This window comes from Mesoplodon densirostris, chromosome 10 (genome assembly GCF_025265405.1).
Source record: "Mesoplodon densirostris isolate mMesDen1 chromosome 10, mMesDen1 primary haplotype, whole genome shotgun sequence".
NCBI lineage: Eukaryota > Metazoa > Chordata > Mammalia > Artiodactyla > Ziphiidae > Mesoplodon > Mesoplodon densirostris.
The window spans coordinates 41929250-41945761 of NC_082670.1; the positions used below are offsets into that span (position 1 = coordinate 41929250).

The 16512-nt window shown below is 35.4% G+C and overlaps 1 protein-coding gene across 1 annotated transcript in view; it reads left to right on the forward strand.

The window, feature by feature from the left end:
* Positions 1 to 16512, forward strand: part of MLIP (muscular LMNA interacting protein) — a 172219-nt gene that overhangs the window by 61703 nt on the left and 94004 nt on the right. The window contains exon 10 of the mRNA XM_060111458.1: positions 7306 to 7350. Coding sequence (XP_059967441.1) covers positions 7306 to 7350 — 45 coding nt within the window. The remainder of the gene's footprint in view (positions 1 to 7305; positions 7351 to 16512) is intronic.

A 16512-nucleotide genomic window follows, 5' to 3' on the forward strand; every position in this document is an offset into this window, starting at 1 on the left:
AAATTGGAGGAGAACTACCCAGAGCACTGGCTTTTGTTAAAACAAATGTACGAAGTTGCTAGTTTTCAATGTGTCAGTATGTCCATTGGCTTTCCAATTTTCCTGGGATGATGACAGTGGTTTAATTAAATAATGAGAAATGATATGACTAATTCCTCTTTAGGGGACTTTGATAAAAAGCTGACTTTCCTTTATCAAAAAAAAAAAAAAAAAAGAAAATCCATGTAAAACAATTCATTTCCTTTTCTTAATCTTGATTGCACATATTGTTACATTTCACATAGTCTGTTTTTTAGGTTGAGCCAGATACAGTAAAGGACCTTCAACTTAGACTAATTAAAGTCCAGGTTTTTCTTCAGTTCATCGTGTACTTGAATTGCAGTTCAAAGTAATTTAATTGAGGTTCTCTTAATTGTTGTAGAATTTAAACAAGGCTAACAAACACGTTGAGTGGTCCTGATCTCCACAGATCACCTGTGGGATTGATTAACTTATCATTCGTATTTCACTTGATTGTTTTTAACAGATGTCAAATTCAACAATCATAATAACTAGTGTTTTGAGTTCTTACCTTGCAAATCAGTTTTAACTATCTCATTTAACCTTATACCAGTCCTATGAAGTGGGTATGATTATTTCAAATCTCCATTTTAAGGAGAAGGAAACAAAGTCACAGAGAAAGCAAAGTCCAACCCAGGTCTTCCTCATGTCAAAGCCCCTGTTGTTATTATTTGCGTGTACCAACAGGGGCTGGAAATAACTTGTCTTCCTTAAATATTTTATCCATTAGTATTCATATTCTGGGTTTAAATTAATTCTTCACCCCCAGTAAACTCCAGCCTAAACTTTGAATGAATAATTTCATATTTGGTGACAACTTCTAAGATGATAATGTTTAGTATATTTCTAATGTTTTAACTTATTTGCTTACATGTAAATTAACTCATAATTTATCAGTTAATCTACAAGTGATTGTTTCTCATGGCACTCATTTTTAAAGAGTTTCCTTCCCTCTATGTAATGGAATGAATTTTCTAATTAAATCTCTATTTCATTCTGTTTTCACTCTATCATCTTTGGGGGGAGTGTTATTATTATTATTTTTTCTTTGCATTACACTTGCCTTTGTAAATGTTTATTATTTTTAATTAAGTACTACCAGTATAAATTCATTTCACTCATGTAATTCAAAACCACAGTTTGCTTTCTTAATAAAGAGCAACCTCAGAAAATAGGGCAAGTATTTGGACCTATTACTAATTTATTTAAAAAACTGTCATTTAGAGTCACATTCTATTGATAACAACTTATTTAATAAACTCTCTACATTTAAGAAGTTACTTTAAGTGCCAGAGAAATAACAAAGGCAGTTTTATTGAATATGATATAGCATAGAGATAAAATTTCATTTTAATGAGCTTGAGGGGCAGAAAAATATCATTACAGTGGAAGTATATTGCTTTAAAATATCACGGAATATTAAAAATGTGTCAAACTTTATTAAGAATATTTCCCTCTATATATACAGATGTTCAAATAAAGGTCATCTTCTCCAATTAAGCCACCTCACACAGTCCCCTTGTTGCTATGCTTGGAAACGTTGCTATGCTGGAGTGTTTCAGAGGCGATGTGCCCTAATGCAGCCATAGATCTTAAGAGTAAGAGGTGACAAATCCAATCTACTTAAATCCAGACATGGATCCAAATCTGCTTCTGTAGGTTGTGACCAGAGATTTGGTGAGTTGTGAATAATTTAAGCAAGAAATTCCACTCTGCTGATCATTCTTCATTCTGTCTTTCTTTCCTTTTTTTTTTTTCCCACTGTTCAGAAATGTTTCCAAGGTATGCATGTGTGAGAGGGGGTGTGGAGGGAAAGGAAGGTAATTATATAGGCTGAGCTAAATGAGGAAGAAGAGAAATGATTTAATGAGACATCCTTTATGCCTTGGTCCTTCTCATCATCATTTTAGATGTCACCAAAAATGAAGGCACTGTATTTCAGCCACACTTCCCTTGATCTGATTTTTTATTCCTCATTTGCACATGTAAACTGTGACTGTCGCTAGTCACTATGCATTTTTATTCTGCCTACCAATTATGTTCATAACAACGTGGAATCATCATTCCCTAAATTACTGAGTCAAACTTTTAAAATACTTTCAACTCTACTTTTTACATTTAGACCTTTTGGGGACATATCACTAACTCATAATATAGCTCTTAGTGAGATATTCATATAGGGTAAGGTCTACAAGTAGAATAAACAGTATGAAGCAAGAAAAATATGATGCCTCACACATATATCTCTCTGTCCTTAGTGCCTACCATGCTCACCATTGGATTCAAGTTTTTAAAATTTTATTGAAGTGTAATTGATTTACAGTGTTGTGTTCATTTCTGCTGTACAGAAAAGTGAGTCAGTTATACATATATAGATTCTTTTTCATATTATTTTCCATGTTGGTTTATTACAGGATATTGAATAATTCCCTGTGCTATGTAGTAGGACCTTGCTGTTTATCCATTCTATATAGAGTAGTTTGCATCTGCTAATCCCCAACTTCCAATCCTCTCCTTCCCCTCCTCTCCTCCCCCTTGGCGACTGCAAGTCTGTTCTCTATGTCTGTGTGTCTGTTTCTGTTTCATAGATTTGTTCATTTGTGTTGTATTTTAGATTTCACTTATAAGTGATATCATATGGTATTTGTCTTTCTCTTTCTGACTTACTTTGTTTGGTATGATAATCTCTAGGTCCATACATGTTGCTGCAAATGGCATTATTTCATTTTTTCTATGGCTGAGTAATAGGCCATTGTATATATGTACCCCATCTTCTTTTGGATTCAATATTTTGAATAGTGCCTTATGTACAAATAACAGGAATGCTCTCTAGCTAAAGGGTAAGACAGTGTCTTATCATCTTATAATTTTATATTTCCTCAATGCCAAGCTCAGCAACTCAGGGCTTATTAGGGGCTCTGTTGATATTTTAAGTTTTGCCTTTTTGCTTGTCTGTAGATCAATCTTATCTGGGAGAACTAAAATAATTCAATTAACACATTATCACTAATTAGAGTTCTTTGAGCCTTAAGAAAAGAAAACTCACGACAATTAAAGTCAACAGGAAAAAGGTCGAAAAGAAACATTTTAACCCTATTGAATTGGATGTTATATTCAGGGAGGAGGGGCATGACTGCTGAAAGGGAAAAAAATACTGCCAAAAGTAGAAGTGCATAGGGTAGAAGGCAAAAGTAACTGTTCAATACTTTTTACCTGATACAGTTTGATTTTGTCCCAGTCTCCCAAAAGGGTGTCTGCTAGTGTGATGCCTGACACCCATGAGTTGAGAATGGGGAAAAGCTGCAGATTGCAAGGAAAAGCAACTCTAGACAATAACTGAGGAGCTTGGATATACTTTATGTGCCTCTGGCATGAGGTCTTTGGAAGAGGAAAATTGTTTCTCCAAAGTGGGCTTGGCCTAAGTGGTGGCTTTGTGTAGCAATTTATTTTTCAGTGGATCTCAAATATTCATTTCTTTCCTTAGTCTTAACTCTTTCAGTTTGCATATAACCTACCACTTTAATAGGTTTACTTTGAAATACGAAATTTTGACTTTCCAAATTTTTTGACTGCTCTGTTTGTTTTAAAGTTTTATTTGTTTTTTAATGGTGATTTTCTGGTTAAAATCCTCCTACTCTATCTTCCTCTCACTTTTTTTTCTTTTGTAATTAAAATGCTGTCAAAGGCTGTAGAATATAGGTTATGGGATCTTGTTTCACACAAAATTCATTCTTATACTCATCTCTAACATTCTTCATGGTTAGTATTAACGTGGATAGAACAAATGACTAAAAACTTCAGTGCTGTTCATGTCTAATTTCAAGTTTATTTTTAGGTACCTCATGTTGCTTCTCTTCTTTAGTTTAGTTGACCAATTGGCAGTTTTTAAAATATAGTAGCATTCTCTTGCTACTCACCGTTCCAATCTCAGCTCACCAGACAATCTTTCTTTACTTTTCAAAAATCATTGCTGCAATATTGATAACTTAACTATAGCTATAGAATTTAATAAACATTAATGTGTATTGGGAAAGCAGAGGGAAGCTTCTCAAAGGGTTTGACACAACTGGGTTAGTTGAAAGCATCTGGTTATATTTGTGATGATACACATAAGCCAATATTCTTTTTCTTTGATAAAGGATCTGCAGTAGCTTTATAAATATTAACTCCACCCTGAGGTTCAAATTTAATTGTGTTTTTTTCTCTGGGAATAGTTTCTCATAATAGTGATATGAAGTCCATTATATTAGATGAAATAAAAATGTACTGGGGATGGCTAAATCACCTTATTGTTATGTCATAATTCTCAGTGAAGAAATTTTGGGGACTTATGGAGACTGGAATCTAAGACATTTGTGTTTTTCCCTAATTTAATTAATGTGTTTGCCTGAGCACTTTCTCTTTTTTTCCCTATGATAGTTTGGTATTATTTAGCACAAAGTACTGAAAAGTGTTAGTAATATAGTTAAATTGTGCAAATACTTTATTTTTAGTGTATGACTTCTTTTTTCCTATAATTATTGAGATAAAAATATAATTATATTTTGTTCCTGTCAAGATACATTCAGTTCAGCATATTTCATAGAAGTCATTTAACTTAGGGAATTCATAGAGAATTCTCTCATTACTGCAATAATGAAGAATTAATCAAAAGGAAAAGATCCTAAGACATTAGAAGAAATCATTATTACTCATATTACATTATGAGGTTAAAAATGAAACCCTAGGTGAATTGAAAAATCACTGGGATAGGCATTCTGAAGGGTAATTTTCTGCAGTACAGAATAACCATGAACCTCAGCGCACGGTAACCTGGTCCACAGCAATTAGAGGTGGGGATCAATTAGCCAGGACATACTGCTGCTGTAGAGCAAACAGGGATGGCAGTGAGCAGTGACCATCCTGGTGAAGAACATCATGAGTCAAAAAATCAAAAACAAACCATGCTGGACACAATATGAGAAGGACAGCAGGCACCTGGTCTTTATGTTTGGTGATTCACACTCTTACATACTTGGTGATACCATAGGAACCACTCAGCTTTCAGTTATCATTCACTTCTCAGAGAGTAAAAGCAATATTGACACATCTGTCTAACCCCGAAAATATTTGCAATTTCAAAAAGAATAGAGATAGTGTAGGAATACAACTTTATCATGTGTCAGCCAAGTATATTTATGATTGTGCATCTGTTTGTTGACCACTTCCCTGATGTGGAAGCCTGGTCTCCCATTCAAGGGCAGAAAATCTTGAAAAAAACATAACTATTAAAAAATATATATGTAACCCAATCTACAAGAAAGAAAGAGGAACTGTGAGTGTCAGAAATGAAGAGGGAGCTCCAGGTGGGAAAGTTAAGAAGAAGTTTAAGCTCTGGGGGAACACAGGTATGTCAGAACCCAGGTGACAGGAGCCAGGAGCTTAGAGTTTAGCTTTCACTATATAATGAGTCAGAGCTGTGGATAAATCCTTTGTGTGCATCCAGGAGCCTAGAAGACCACATGACCATGAAGCATGTGATAGAGATAGACATAAATCCTCCCACCATCTTTAATCTACACTCTTGGGTGGTAATATAGTCATCCATGAGAAAATGGGTCCTAAACCTGTGAAAGTTGAAGACGTGGGGACCTGCCACCCTGTAAGTTCAGGAATATGAAGGTGATGAAATAAAACGGAAACTGGTCCAGAATCAGTGAAATACCTGGGTCCCCCATTAGGGCAGACATGAAATGTATTGTAGGCATGGTTTCCCAACCCAGGGTTTCTCAGATACCTACAGAAATCATCACTGAAATTACCCTGACTGAAGAGAAGCTCAAAATCAAAACTAAAAAGCCATCAAATTAGTAAAGAACATCATGGGGCAGAGGCATGAAAGAGAGCCAACAGTTATAAGAAACAGGGGATTTAGCCAAGAGACATTATAGAAATATCTGGAATGAATTTATAAATATAATAAAGTGTTGAAATAGCTAAAAGGAATTATGGATACCATAAAGAAGATTTGATAAAGAACCAAACTGAATTTCTAGAAGTTAAAAATAATGTGATTAAAATATAAAATTCAATGGCCATGTTAAATGTATTAATATACTGCTGAAGAAAAATGTGTTAACCATCAGGCTTATATGTGGAAACTATCCAGAATGCAGCATAAAGAGATAAAAAATATGACAGGGAATTTTATAGAAATGGAGGATGGATTCAGAAGATCCAACATATATTTAATCAAAGCTCCAAAGAAGAGATTAGATATAATGGGAGAGAGGCAATATTTGAAGTAATTCCTGGAGGATTTTCCGGAAATGAAGGAAGATATGTATTCTCAGAATGAAGGACTACACCAAGCCCCCAAAAAGGATACATAAAAAGAAGTCCATGCTCAGACACATCATAGTGGAATTACAGAATGTCATGGAGAAAAATCTTAAACGCTAAGCAAATGTGAAGATGGATGATCCAAGTTATGACGTTTACATTGACAGCAGTAACAGAAGTCAGAGCAAATGGGCAGTCCTCAAAATGCTGGGAAATAATAACTATTACCTTAGAATTCTATGTCCAAGTAAACTGTCATTCAGGATGAGAACAAAATAAAAACATTTTCAGACAAAGCCCAAGACAGGAAGTTCTGAAAAAACTACCAGAGCATTTACTTCAGCAAGAAGGAAACTAAATCCAGAAGAAAGGAGTGAAATTCAGGCACCAAGGATGATGAAACAATATTAGCCTCCTCTTTAATTTACAGCAATTAAATTTTTTTCATGAAATTATGAAAACTTTATTTTCTAATATGAGTAATTTAATGAAAAAATCTGTTATTTGTTTCATTTTGCTGTACATAAATATAAGTAGCTAAAAATGTTGATAAGTTTGAGTAAAATACAGAGTATACAGTGCATGACATATTACAACACCTTGAAGAATTTTTGATGTCTTACGCTAGTACTTGTGTTAAGATGCTAAGGAAAAGCAACATATAAAACATCATATTTACTATTGTGTGGGCTGAATAAAAATGTGTAGGAGAAATATTGTAAGGCAATGTACCAAAAATGTAAAAGAAAAAATTTATTTGGTGACATCATGATGTTTTTTCTTTTACTTAATACCTGTCAAAATTCTACAAGGGACATGTATTATTTTAACAATAAAAAACTTCAGAATACTTAAAAATATAGATATATTATCTTACTAAATTATGAATTTCACTAAATAAACACTATGTTTATAATTTTGCAGGCAAACCTCGCCTCACCATCTTCTACAGTATCTGAAAGTCAGCTGGTACGTATCCTCTTACTAGACATATATCTGGTACTTTAGAAAATTCTGATCTTTTAAGACAGTTTTATATGAACAAATGTGAACTGAGAACAAATTGACTGTATATAAGTTTATTTGCTTACTTGTCTAGTAAAAGTTCACTGATTCTTTACTAAAGCTCCATGTGGTTGTTTTGCAAGTCACAGACATACATAAAAACATATATAGAACTTATTTGACAGTAACTTGCATCCTAGCAGTGGTGTTAGAATAGAATAGGCAAGGCCAGAAGGAAGATGCCAATGGAGGTTAGAGACAAGGACTCACTTCCGGATGGGAGAGATCAGAAAAGGGTTCAAGGACAAGGTAACCTTTGATCATGTAGAGTAGGTTCTGGACTTGAGGAAGTGAGATATTTCAGACAGGAAGATTATCATGTGGATGATCTAGACCAGGGATGAACAATAGAAATATAGTGTGAACCTCAAATACAAGCCACATTTGTAATTTAAAATTTTCTAAGAGGCATGTTAAAAAAGTAAGAAGAAACAGGTCACATTAATTTCAATAATACATTTTATTTATATACATATTATCATTTCAATATATAATCAGTATAAAATTGAGATTATTTTACATTCTTTTTTTGGGGGGTAAGTAAAGTCTTTGAAATCTGCTATGTATTTTACATTTACAGCATACCTCAATTCAGGCTAGCCACATTTCAAGGACCCAGCAAGGGGGCTGGTGGCTACTGCGTAGGACAACACAGATGTAGGCTCTAGAATCTGTTATTTATAGATAAAAATTTGATTAAGTAGGAAAATTACTTCTTCTAACAGTGTTTTGTGTTATTGTTACAGTGATGAGCAAATTAGAACCATGATATGTTACCTAGATATTACTAAATATTTTCTTTATTATCTTTTAATTTTTATTGTTTATAATTGTAAACTCCTTCAGTAAAAATGAATGAAAATATCTAGTAAAGCACTGTGAGACATTAAGAAGACAAAATCAGTTTAATACTGTTTTTCCCCCCATTTTAAGCAATTATTTCTGTGCCCTACATCCATTCTGTGTCCTACATCCATTCTGTGTCCTACATCCATCTTGTCATTATCATGCCAAAATGACAATGATATTTTTATTTGTAGTGCTGGAGAATCATAAAAAGTGTAGTTTGACTCTTAATATAGCATGATTGAAGCAAATGGCTTAGGCATGTTGGTGTTTATACATTCAGTGTGTATATGGGGTGTGTTTGCATGTGTGTGCATGTGTGTGTGTGAAGTGTTATTTTAGTGTCAGTTGATTTAGAATAGTGGCCGGCAGTATAGGATAGTTGAAAGAATGCTGGAACGGGGTCAGGAGACCCATCTTTTACTTCCTGCTCTGACACTAACTACTGGGCTGACAGTGGAGAAGTCAAGACTCTGGGAGACTGGGCTTCAATCTTCTAAATGAACAACGAGACCATTCAATTACACTCTGTCCAAGACTCTCTAAGGCAGTGAGTCCATGGTTACTAGCTCAGGGGAGTGAAGGAGTTGCCATGGAAACAAGAGGTACAATAACATTGTGAAGTTGAACAGTTTCCCAGTTTAGATATGGAACTATTGTTACAACTATTTTAATATTTAAAATAATGATATATGTACTTGTTTCTTGAGAATAATGTGTGAAAATTAAGAAATATTTTGTATACTCAACATAGATACAACAGATTTTAGATGTTGAATGTGTGTGAGTGTGTGTATATATATATATTATCAGACTGACATATACATATATATATATATAGATAGATAGATAGATAGATAGATAGATAGATAAATATCAGTTCTTGACAATATTTTAAGAAACTATTTCAAAGAAGCAAATATATATAATGATTTCATAAATTAAGACATAATATAAAAGACCCATTGTAAATGTAATAAGTGAACTTTTTTTGCCAATCAAATAATTCTATTATTTGATGTTTGTGTTCTGAGAAAAATACGAAGTGTTGCTTTGACTGACTTTGATGATAATTTTTTTTTTATAAAGGTGTCACATTTTATTTATTTATTTATTATCTTTGGCTATGTTGGGTCTTCATTTCTGTGCGAGGACTTTCTCTAGTTGCGGCGAGTGGGGTCCACTCTTCATCGCGGTGCGCAGGCCTCTCACTGTTGCGGCCTCTTTTGTTGTGGAGCACAGGCTCCACACGCGCAGGCTCAGTAGTTGTGGCTCACGGGTCCAGTTGATCCGTGGCATGTGGGATCTTCCCAGACCAGGGCCCGAACCCATGTCCCCTGCATTGGCAGGCAGACTCTCAACCACTGCGCCACCAGGGAAGCCCCTGATGATAATTTTTCTGCATTTACTTTAGACCTTTTCTCTAGAGAGTTCAAGGAATTTCTTAACCAAGTTTTAAGTTAAGTTTTAATCCCAAAATTCACTTGAGATCTAGGTAGGTTTGTGAAGGGATTATTATCAAGCAGGCTATCACACACAAAAAGAACATCTCTTGGATGGATGTAGTTATTCAATTTAATCACTGTCTTCTACTTCATGATATTAACCCTGTATTTACATTCTGTGAATATAGAATAGAGTAGAAGTAATTGCATGCAAGGGATGCCATATGGATTTGCTTTTTTAAGGATTTGTAATATTTTCACTCTTAAACATTGTAATTTATGAATGAATTATATTTTTATGAATGGATTTCTAATATTTGCCATCATGAACTCTCTTCACCGTTAAGTTCTGAGTAATTTCAGTAAATAAGAATGCCTTTGAAAAACAAATATGTATATATACACACACAGTATGCGTGTGTGTTTGTAACATATACTATACATATAGATGTCATATGACAGGTAATTCTGATAGCACACTCACACATATACATATTGCTTTTTGGTTATATGTGTGTGTACATGTGTATAGCACATAAAAACAAAATTTTGGGGAACACATGATAGATTATAGTTAAATTATGTAAGTAAATATTGTATGTTTTGCATAAAATAAGCAATTAATATTATTTGACTCCTATTTTAGGGGAGAAATGTAATAAATTGAAGTGAAAATAAATGTTGAATTGCTATGATAGCACAAGCTTAATAAAGAAGCCATTTTGCTTTTGAGCTTTGGCTTTTTAAGAATATATCGTTTTTTCATATTTTTTCTTTTTAAGATGGCTTAGCTATTTGCTTGTTAACATTGCAACTGTACCCATTCAACACTGGAAGGAAAAAAAGAAATATGACCTTGCCCCTTACTCTTAAAATATTTCCAATGTTTACTCTGAAAACCAAATTATGTAGTATTAGGCTCAGAGAGAAGTGTTTTGGGGGTCCTTATGAAACTAGTTCACCATTTTGTGCCTCAGTTTCTCTTCTTCTATTAAACAGTAATGCAGTATATCAAAACTGGGAAGGACTTAGAGATGAGGATGTTTTAACTACACATCTAGAAAATGGAGGTTGGGACAACTGTGCTGTCAACCTGAAAGCGTTATTGTAAGGTTCACATATCATAAAATGTGAAGTTGCCAAAGTAGCCCTCTACATACGGGGTGGGGGTGTGTTATTATTGCATATAAAGTCTCTGAAATATTATCTCTGAGATTTAATGAGTGGCCATTTTTTACAGATAAAGAAACAGAGGGTCACAGAGTTTGAGTAGATCAACTAAGATCACAGTGTTCATGGTCATCTTTGTTCCGTGTGACTTTCAAAAGGAATCATTATTAATTTTAGATAATTCAAGGGGAATAAAAAAGGCTGATGAAGGAGTTGGGAAATAGGGAAGTGTGACTTCCACCAGGCACATGTGATCACTTTCTGAAGAGAAAGGGCTGAGTAGGGTCAGTTAGGGTCCTGAGGCTTCACACTTGTGGATAGTGCATCCCCTGGCATCAGAAAGGGAACAAAAGGAAAGGAAGATCCCGGATCTAGGCTGAACCTTCACAAAGCTTTCCTAATTCCTGAGCTGACTCATCATAATATTAACAGAGGCTGGTGGGGTCTCTTTTCTCTGGGTAGGAAAACAGGTTGGGCTTTATATGATGGGTAAGCACTGGTCTTCCTTGGCAATAGGTAAGGGAACCTGGTTTAGGAGATATTTGGCTTTTGCTTTTGAAATTTCATGCCATTGCAAAATGCTCATTGTTGCCCAAGATGGAATACTGAATCTAGAGAGTACAAAACAATAGATTTAAAAAATAAACCACATGGTTATGTATAGGTAAAAGCAAAGTGGAGCTTACTGGAACACTGTACAGAAGAGGCGCTTAACCTTGCAGATACTTTGTTCCCAGTTCTGAAAGCCAACTGATGTGTCCTGTTTTAGTGGTGCATGACTGATCTTTCTAAGGGCCCTTGAGGTCTCTGTTGTTCAGAAAATGCAGCCCTGAAAGCTTTTGCATAGAACTAATGTCTTCTTCAAGCTTGAAGGCAGTTTGTCCTTGAATAATTTTCCTTGACACTACATGCTCAAGTGCTACAGCGTTTATCATGTATGCCTCTTCAGGTCTGAGTCATGCTATTTTCTTTTAACTGTTGAAATATTTCAAACTGGCCAATCTGTGTTGTGTACATTCCAAAAAATATTTTTGGAGCTGTGAGCTGTGGTTTATAATTATTGAAATCCTGCATATGTTTATTTTAATACAGCTATCATAGTAATTATAAAATATATTTTTGGTAAAATCTCATCAGATAAGTATTTTCCTGGGTAGTCTAGATCATTTGGTATCAATACTCTGTATTATAAGTGCAAAAACAGGAAAAAGGAAAGGTTTTTTTTTTCCTTTCAAGTTCCTTTTATGATTTCTTTTTCTTTACAAATTTCTGTCACGCATATGATCTCATTAGAGTCACACAATCATGTTGTGAGTTAGTATGGCATTAATTGTTATTTCCATTATTCTGATGGAAAAAACCCTGAAGTCTAGATATCTACCATGTGTCAACAGTCCCACACCTAATGGGTGGTATTAAAAACTGTCTGCCCCCTCCTCCCTAATCTTGGAAGCTTTGCTCTGTACTATAGTGTTTTGAAATTTGAGATGTTTCTTTGAGGGGGAAAAAAGAAGTGTAAGTATTTGCTTCAAGCATATAATATTTTTATTTAAAAAAAAGAATTAGAGTTAATAAATTTTTATTAATTGTGAGTGAATCAGCTAAATAATTTAGAAAATATTGCTTTTGTCAACAGTCTTGACTAGGAGAATGTTTTTGAGTTTCTCTGAGCTTGTTGCCACAGAAATTCTAAAGAAAAAAAAATAACACTGGAGAATATAGACAAGACAGAAGCAAATGTCTAAAAGAAGCAGCAATGGTACTTTCACAACTCCTTGGATCCATCAAATTAGCGAGACTCACAGAATTTTCTATATGATGTGTTTTATTATTTTCTTGTTGCTTTTTTTTTTTACACATCTTGTTTCTTCAAAAAGATAGAAATAAACCCTTGAAAACTGGGATCCTATTCTTTATTTCTTTCCTTTTCTTATCACATGACTCCAGAGCTTACTACCTCAGTCAAAGGCAATTAAAAACACCAGTTCACTAGTTGGAGTTAATTTATGAAAGACGTGGTTCTAAGAAGGCATTATCCGTATAATGGATTCTCTAGGTCAGTGTTGACAGTTAGTTTTCAACTTTGGTCTCCAGCCAGAGGCAGTACCAACTTGTTGTCATAGAATTATGATTATAAGTTCCAAAGGACAGAAACAATATCTATTTTCACAGTGCTCGAGTAGCAATATTCAAGAATAAGTGTATACTTGATGAGTTATAAACACAAATGAATAGTGGGATCAGTGCCCCACAGGCCATTAAAACCTGACCCCAGGCCCCGGGACTCCACATACTGTATCTCTTGGACTTCTTCTCCCTTAAGACTAATAATAGAGTTAGATGTGAGCTCCCAAGTTCCACCCACTCTTGAATTCTCCAAAGAAGGTGATATCATTTTCTTCCATGTTAAGACTTATTGCTTATCACTGCAATCAAACAGGGGGAAAAAGAAATGATTTTTTAAAAATAAAGAGAGTTAAAATCTTGCAAAGTCCTTAAAAATGTGGCCTTTGGTCCCTGGTCTTGACTTCCTGTATCATTGGAGATGATAACTTCAGCTTTCTACTCTTTCTTATCTCTGAGGGTGGAGCTCAAAAACTCACATTCATTCTTCTGGTCCCCTAGGGGTGAAAGGCATGTAGATCTTCTATCTGGTGAAGTTCCTTCTTCCTGGTTATACTGTAATCAAAAAGTCAGTCCAGGAAAAATAAGGGGAGACCCATACTGGATCATAGCCAGCATATTGAGCTTCTGCCTGTCAATTAGTTTATTCATCCTTCAAATGTCTATTTAGCATCTATTAGGTTCCCAGCACAGTTCTAGGTTTTGGAAAGATAATAGTGAAGAAAACAATGATCTCTGGCCTCACAGATCTTAAATACATTCTAGTGGACGAAGGAAGAAAATAAACATAAACTGAGCTCAGATTGTGTTAAGTACTATGGAAAAAATAGGGTGAGTAAGAGGAGGTGGGGATTGATATTTTACATGGGTCATTAGGGAAAACCTGTCTGCTAATAAGGTGACATTTGAGCAGAGAGTTGAAGAATTGAAAGAGAGAGTCCTGGAAAGGGAGAAGAGAGTTCCAGACAACACAAAGAGCAAGTTCAAACTCCCAGAGTAGGGAACACAGTGTGTGCCAGAGTGGTGAGTGAGGGAGAGAGAGGGGCAGTAGCAGGAGACAAGATTGGAAAGGGAGAAGCTGGTTAGAGAGTGAAAGATTAGGTCATATGGAGTCTTGAAGGCATCACCCTGCAGGCTTTGTAACGGTTTGGGTTTTTACTCTAAGTGAGAAGATGAGGCATTAGAGTGCTTTGGCTGGAGTCCTGTGATGTGGATTGATTTACTCAGTGATTGTTCTGTGCTTAACTCACATGAATTGTGAGCCCTCTGAGTACAAGGGTTATGTCTTATTCATCTGGGTAGACACTACAGTTCCTGACATAGAATAGATCTCACTTGGCAAAATGCCTGCAGAGAGCATCTGATAGATGGTCTGATAGAGGAATGCTTCAGAGCTCCAAGACAATGGTTGCTTTGTCTTTAAGGCACTTCAAAAATGTCAAGAAGGGCCTCCCTGGTGGCGCAAGTGGTTGAGAGTCCGCCTGCCGATGCAGGGGATACGGGTTCGTGCCCCGGTCTGGGAGGATCCCATATGCCGCGGAGCGGCTGGGCCCGTGAGCCATGGCCGCTGAGCCTGCGCGTCCGGAGCCTGTGCTCCGCAACGGGGGAGGCCACAACAGTGAGAGGCCCGCATACCGCAAAAAAAAAAAAAAAAAAAAAAAAAGTCAAGAATACACACATATACATATATGTCATACATACATATATGTCAAGAATAACACATATGTATATATAGCAACATATACACATATGTCACACACATGTCAAGAATATACACATATATGTGTGTGTATACATGCATACATATATGCATACATATATACATATATATGTATAGCAACATGTACATATATATGTATAACTGAATCACTTTTCTTTACACCTGAAATTAACACAACATTGTAAATCAACTATACTTCAGTTTGAAAAAAAAGACTTTATCAGTATTGTGCAAACTACTCTTCTCATCAAAGCAAATGGAGAACAGAGTTGTCCATGATTGTTGGGATCTAGCACTCTTGGAATTGTGTCAAGAAGAATATAAACAGGCAGACTCCCCATCCACTAAAAGCCCATATGTACTCCTGGCTCTAATGAGGTTCTCAGATTTTAAAACTTACAATAACAGAATCACAGTATTCTGTTATCAGAATCACAGTATTCTGGTTCCAGTTAAAAATAAAACATCTGCCTACCCATTTCTGCAATGATAATGTTTTTTTTCTGAAGGTGGGGGAAATATTTTACTAGCAAGAATGAAAGATTAACCTTTTTTTGTTTTTTCAAAATATAGCTCCAAAAGAGGGGGGAAAAGCCTTACATCCACTGTAAATCAATTCTCAGGAGATTCATCACAATACATTGAAATTTGCTATTTGGAGAACCTTCTTGTTGTTCTTTCTGTGCTCTTTTTGCTGGCTATGGGAGTCATTACCTGTTTTTATTTCTTCACGTAGGCTGGAATGAAAGTTATGGTGTTGCTTTCCCTAGCATTGTAAGAATGACATTTGTTTTATCACTCACGAGTCTAGCTGGATCTGTCGATTCTTTAGCAGCTAAAACATGAAGGAAGGGCCTCCTCGGATTAGTTTAGTTGTCATATTGCTGGCAATGATCATCTTAGAGTAGCTCACCTTTTTAGAGTCTTCTCACTTGTTAATCTAATTTCCTTTGTTTTTGTTTGGATGCAGACTTAGCAAATTAGGTTTGCCAGAATTAGCAAACCAGTCTACTTGGAGTCTGAAGATACCAGGTGACTATGAGCAAGGATGCAGCATAGATTAGGAATTGATAAAGGACAGTCTGTTCTAAGCCTTATGCAGTAACTTTGTGTGATGTTGTTCTTGAGGAGGCAGGAATGTAAATAATCAAATGTGCCATTATTCATTATTAAAGGACCTAATCATGCAGGAGGATTAGGATCCTTTAGTAGATGGTCCAGACAGGTTGAATGGATTTTCCCAAGGTCATAGAGTCTATTAACACTATTGCAAAAATCAAAATCTATGTCCTTGTACTTTCCCCCCACCAATATCATGCTGCTTCTTGGGACTGGATTTTATACCAAGTCCAGAGAAATATCAGTATAAATTTTGATGTCTGGTTGTGCAAACTACAGAATCCTTTAGGAGGCTGACTGTAGTGTTTGTGCCCTGCTTAAGGTAAGAAAACCTGGATTTACTAAGACTAGTGAAAAGAAAAGTAAAATGACATGTGATGAGTTAACCATGGCCTAAGTCATGAATGTGGCAGTTGGCAGTGGAAATAAAACAGAAGCAATGGATTTAGAAGGAATCAAAAACATAAAAATACTAGGACTTTGTTAGTGATTGCCCAGAGGACGTTATAGAGAGGTGGGTGTTTAAAAATCATGTTAAGTTTCTCTCTATGCTATTTCTCTCCAACTCTATCTCTGGAGTAGGCATCAGAGTAATTAAAATCCTGGGTTTATGACCAGACTAGACCTGGATTAAACCTCGAC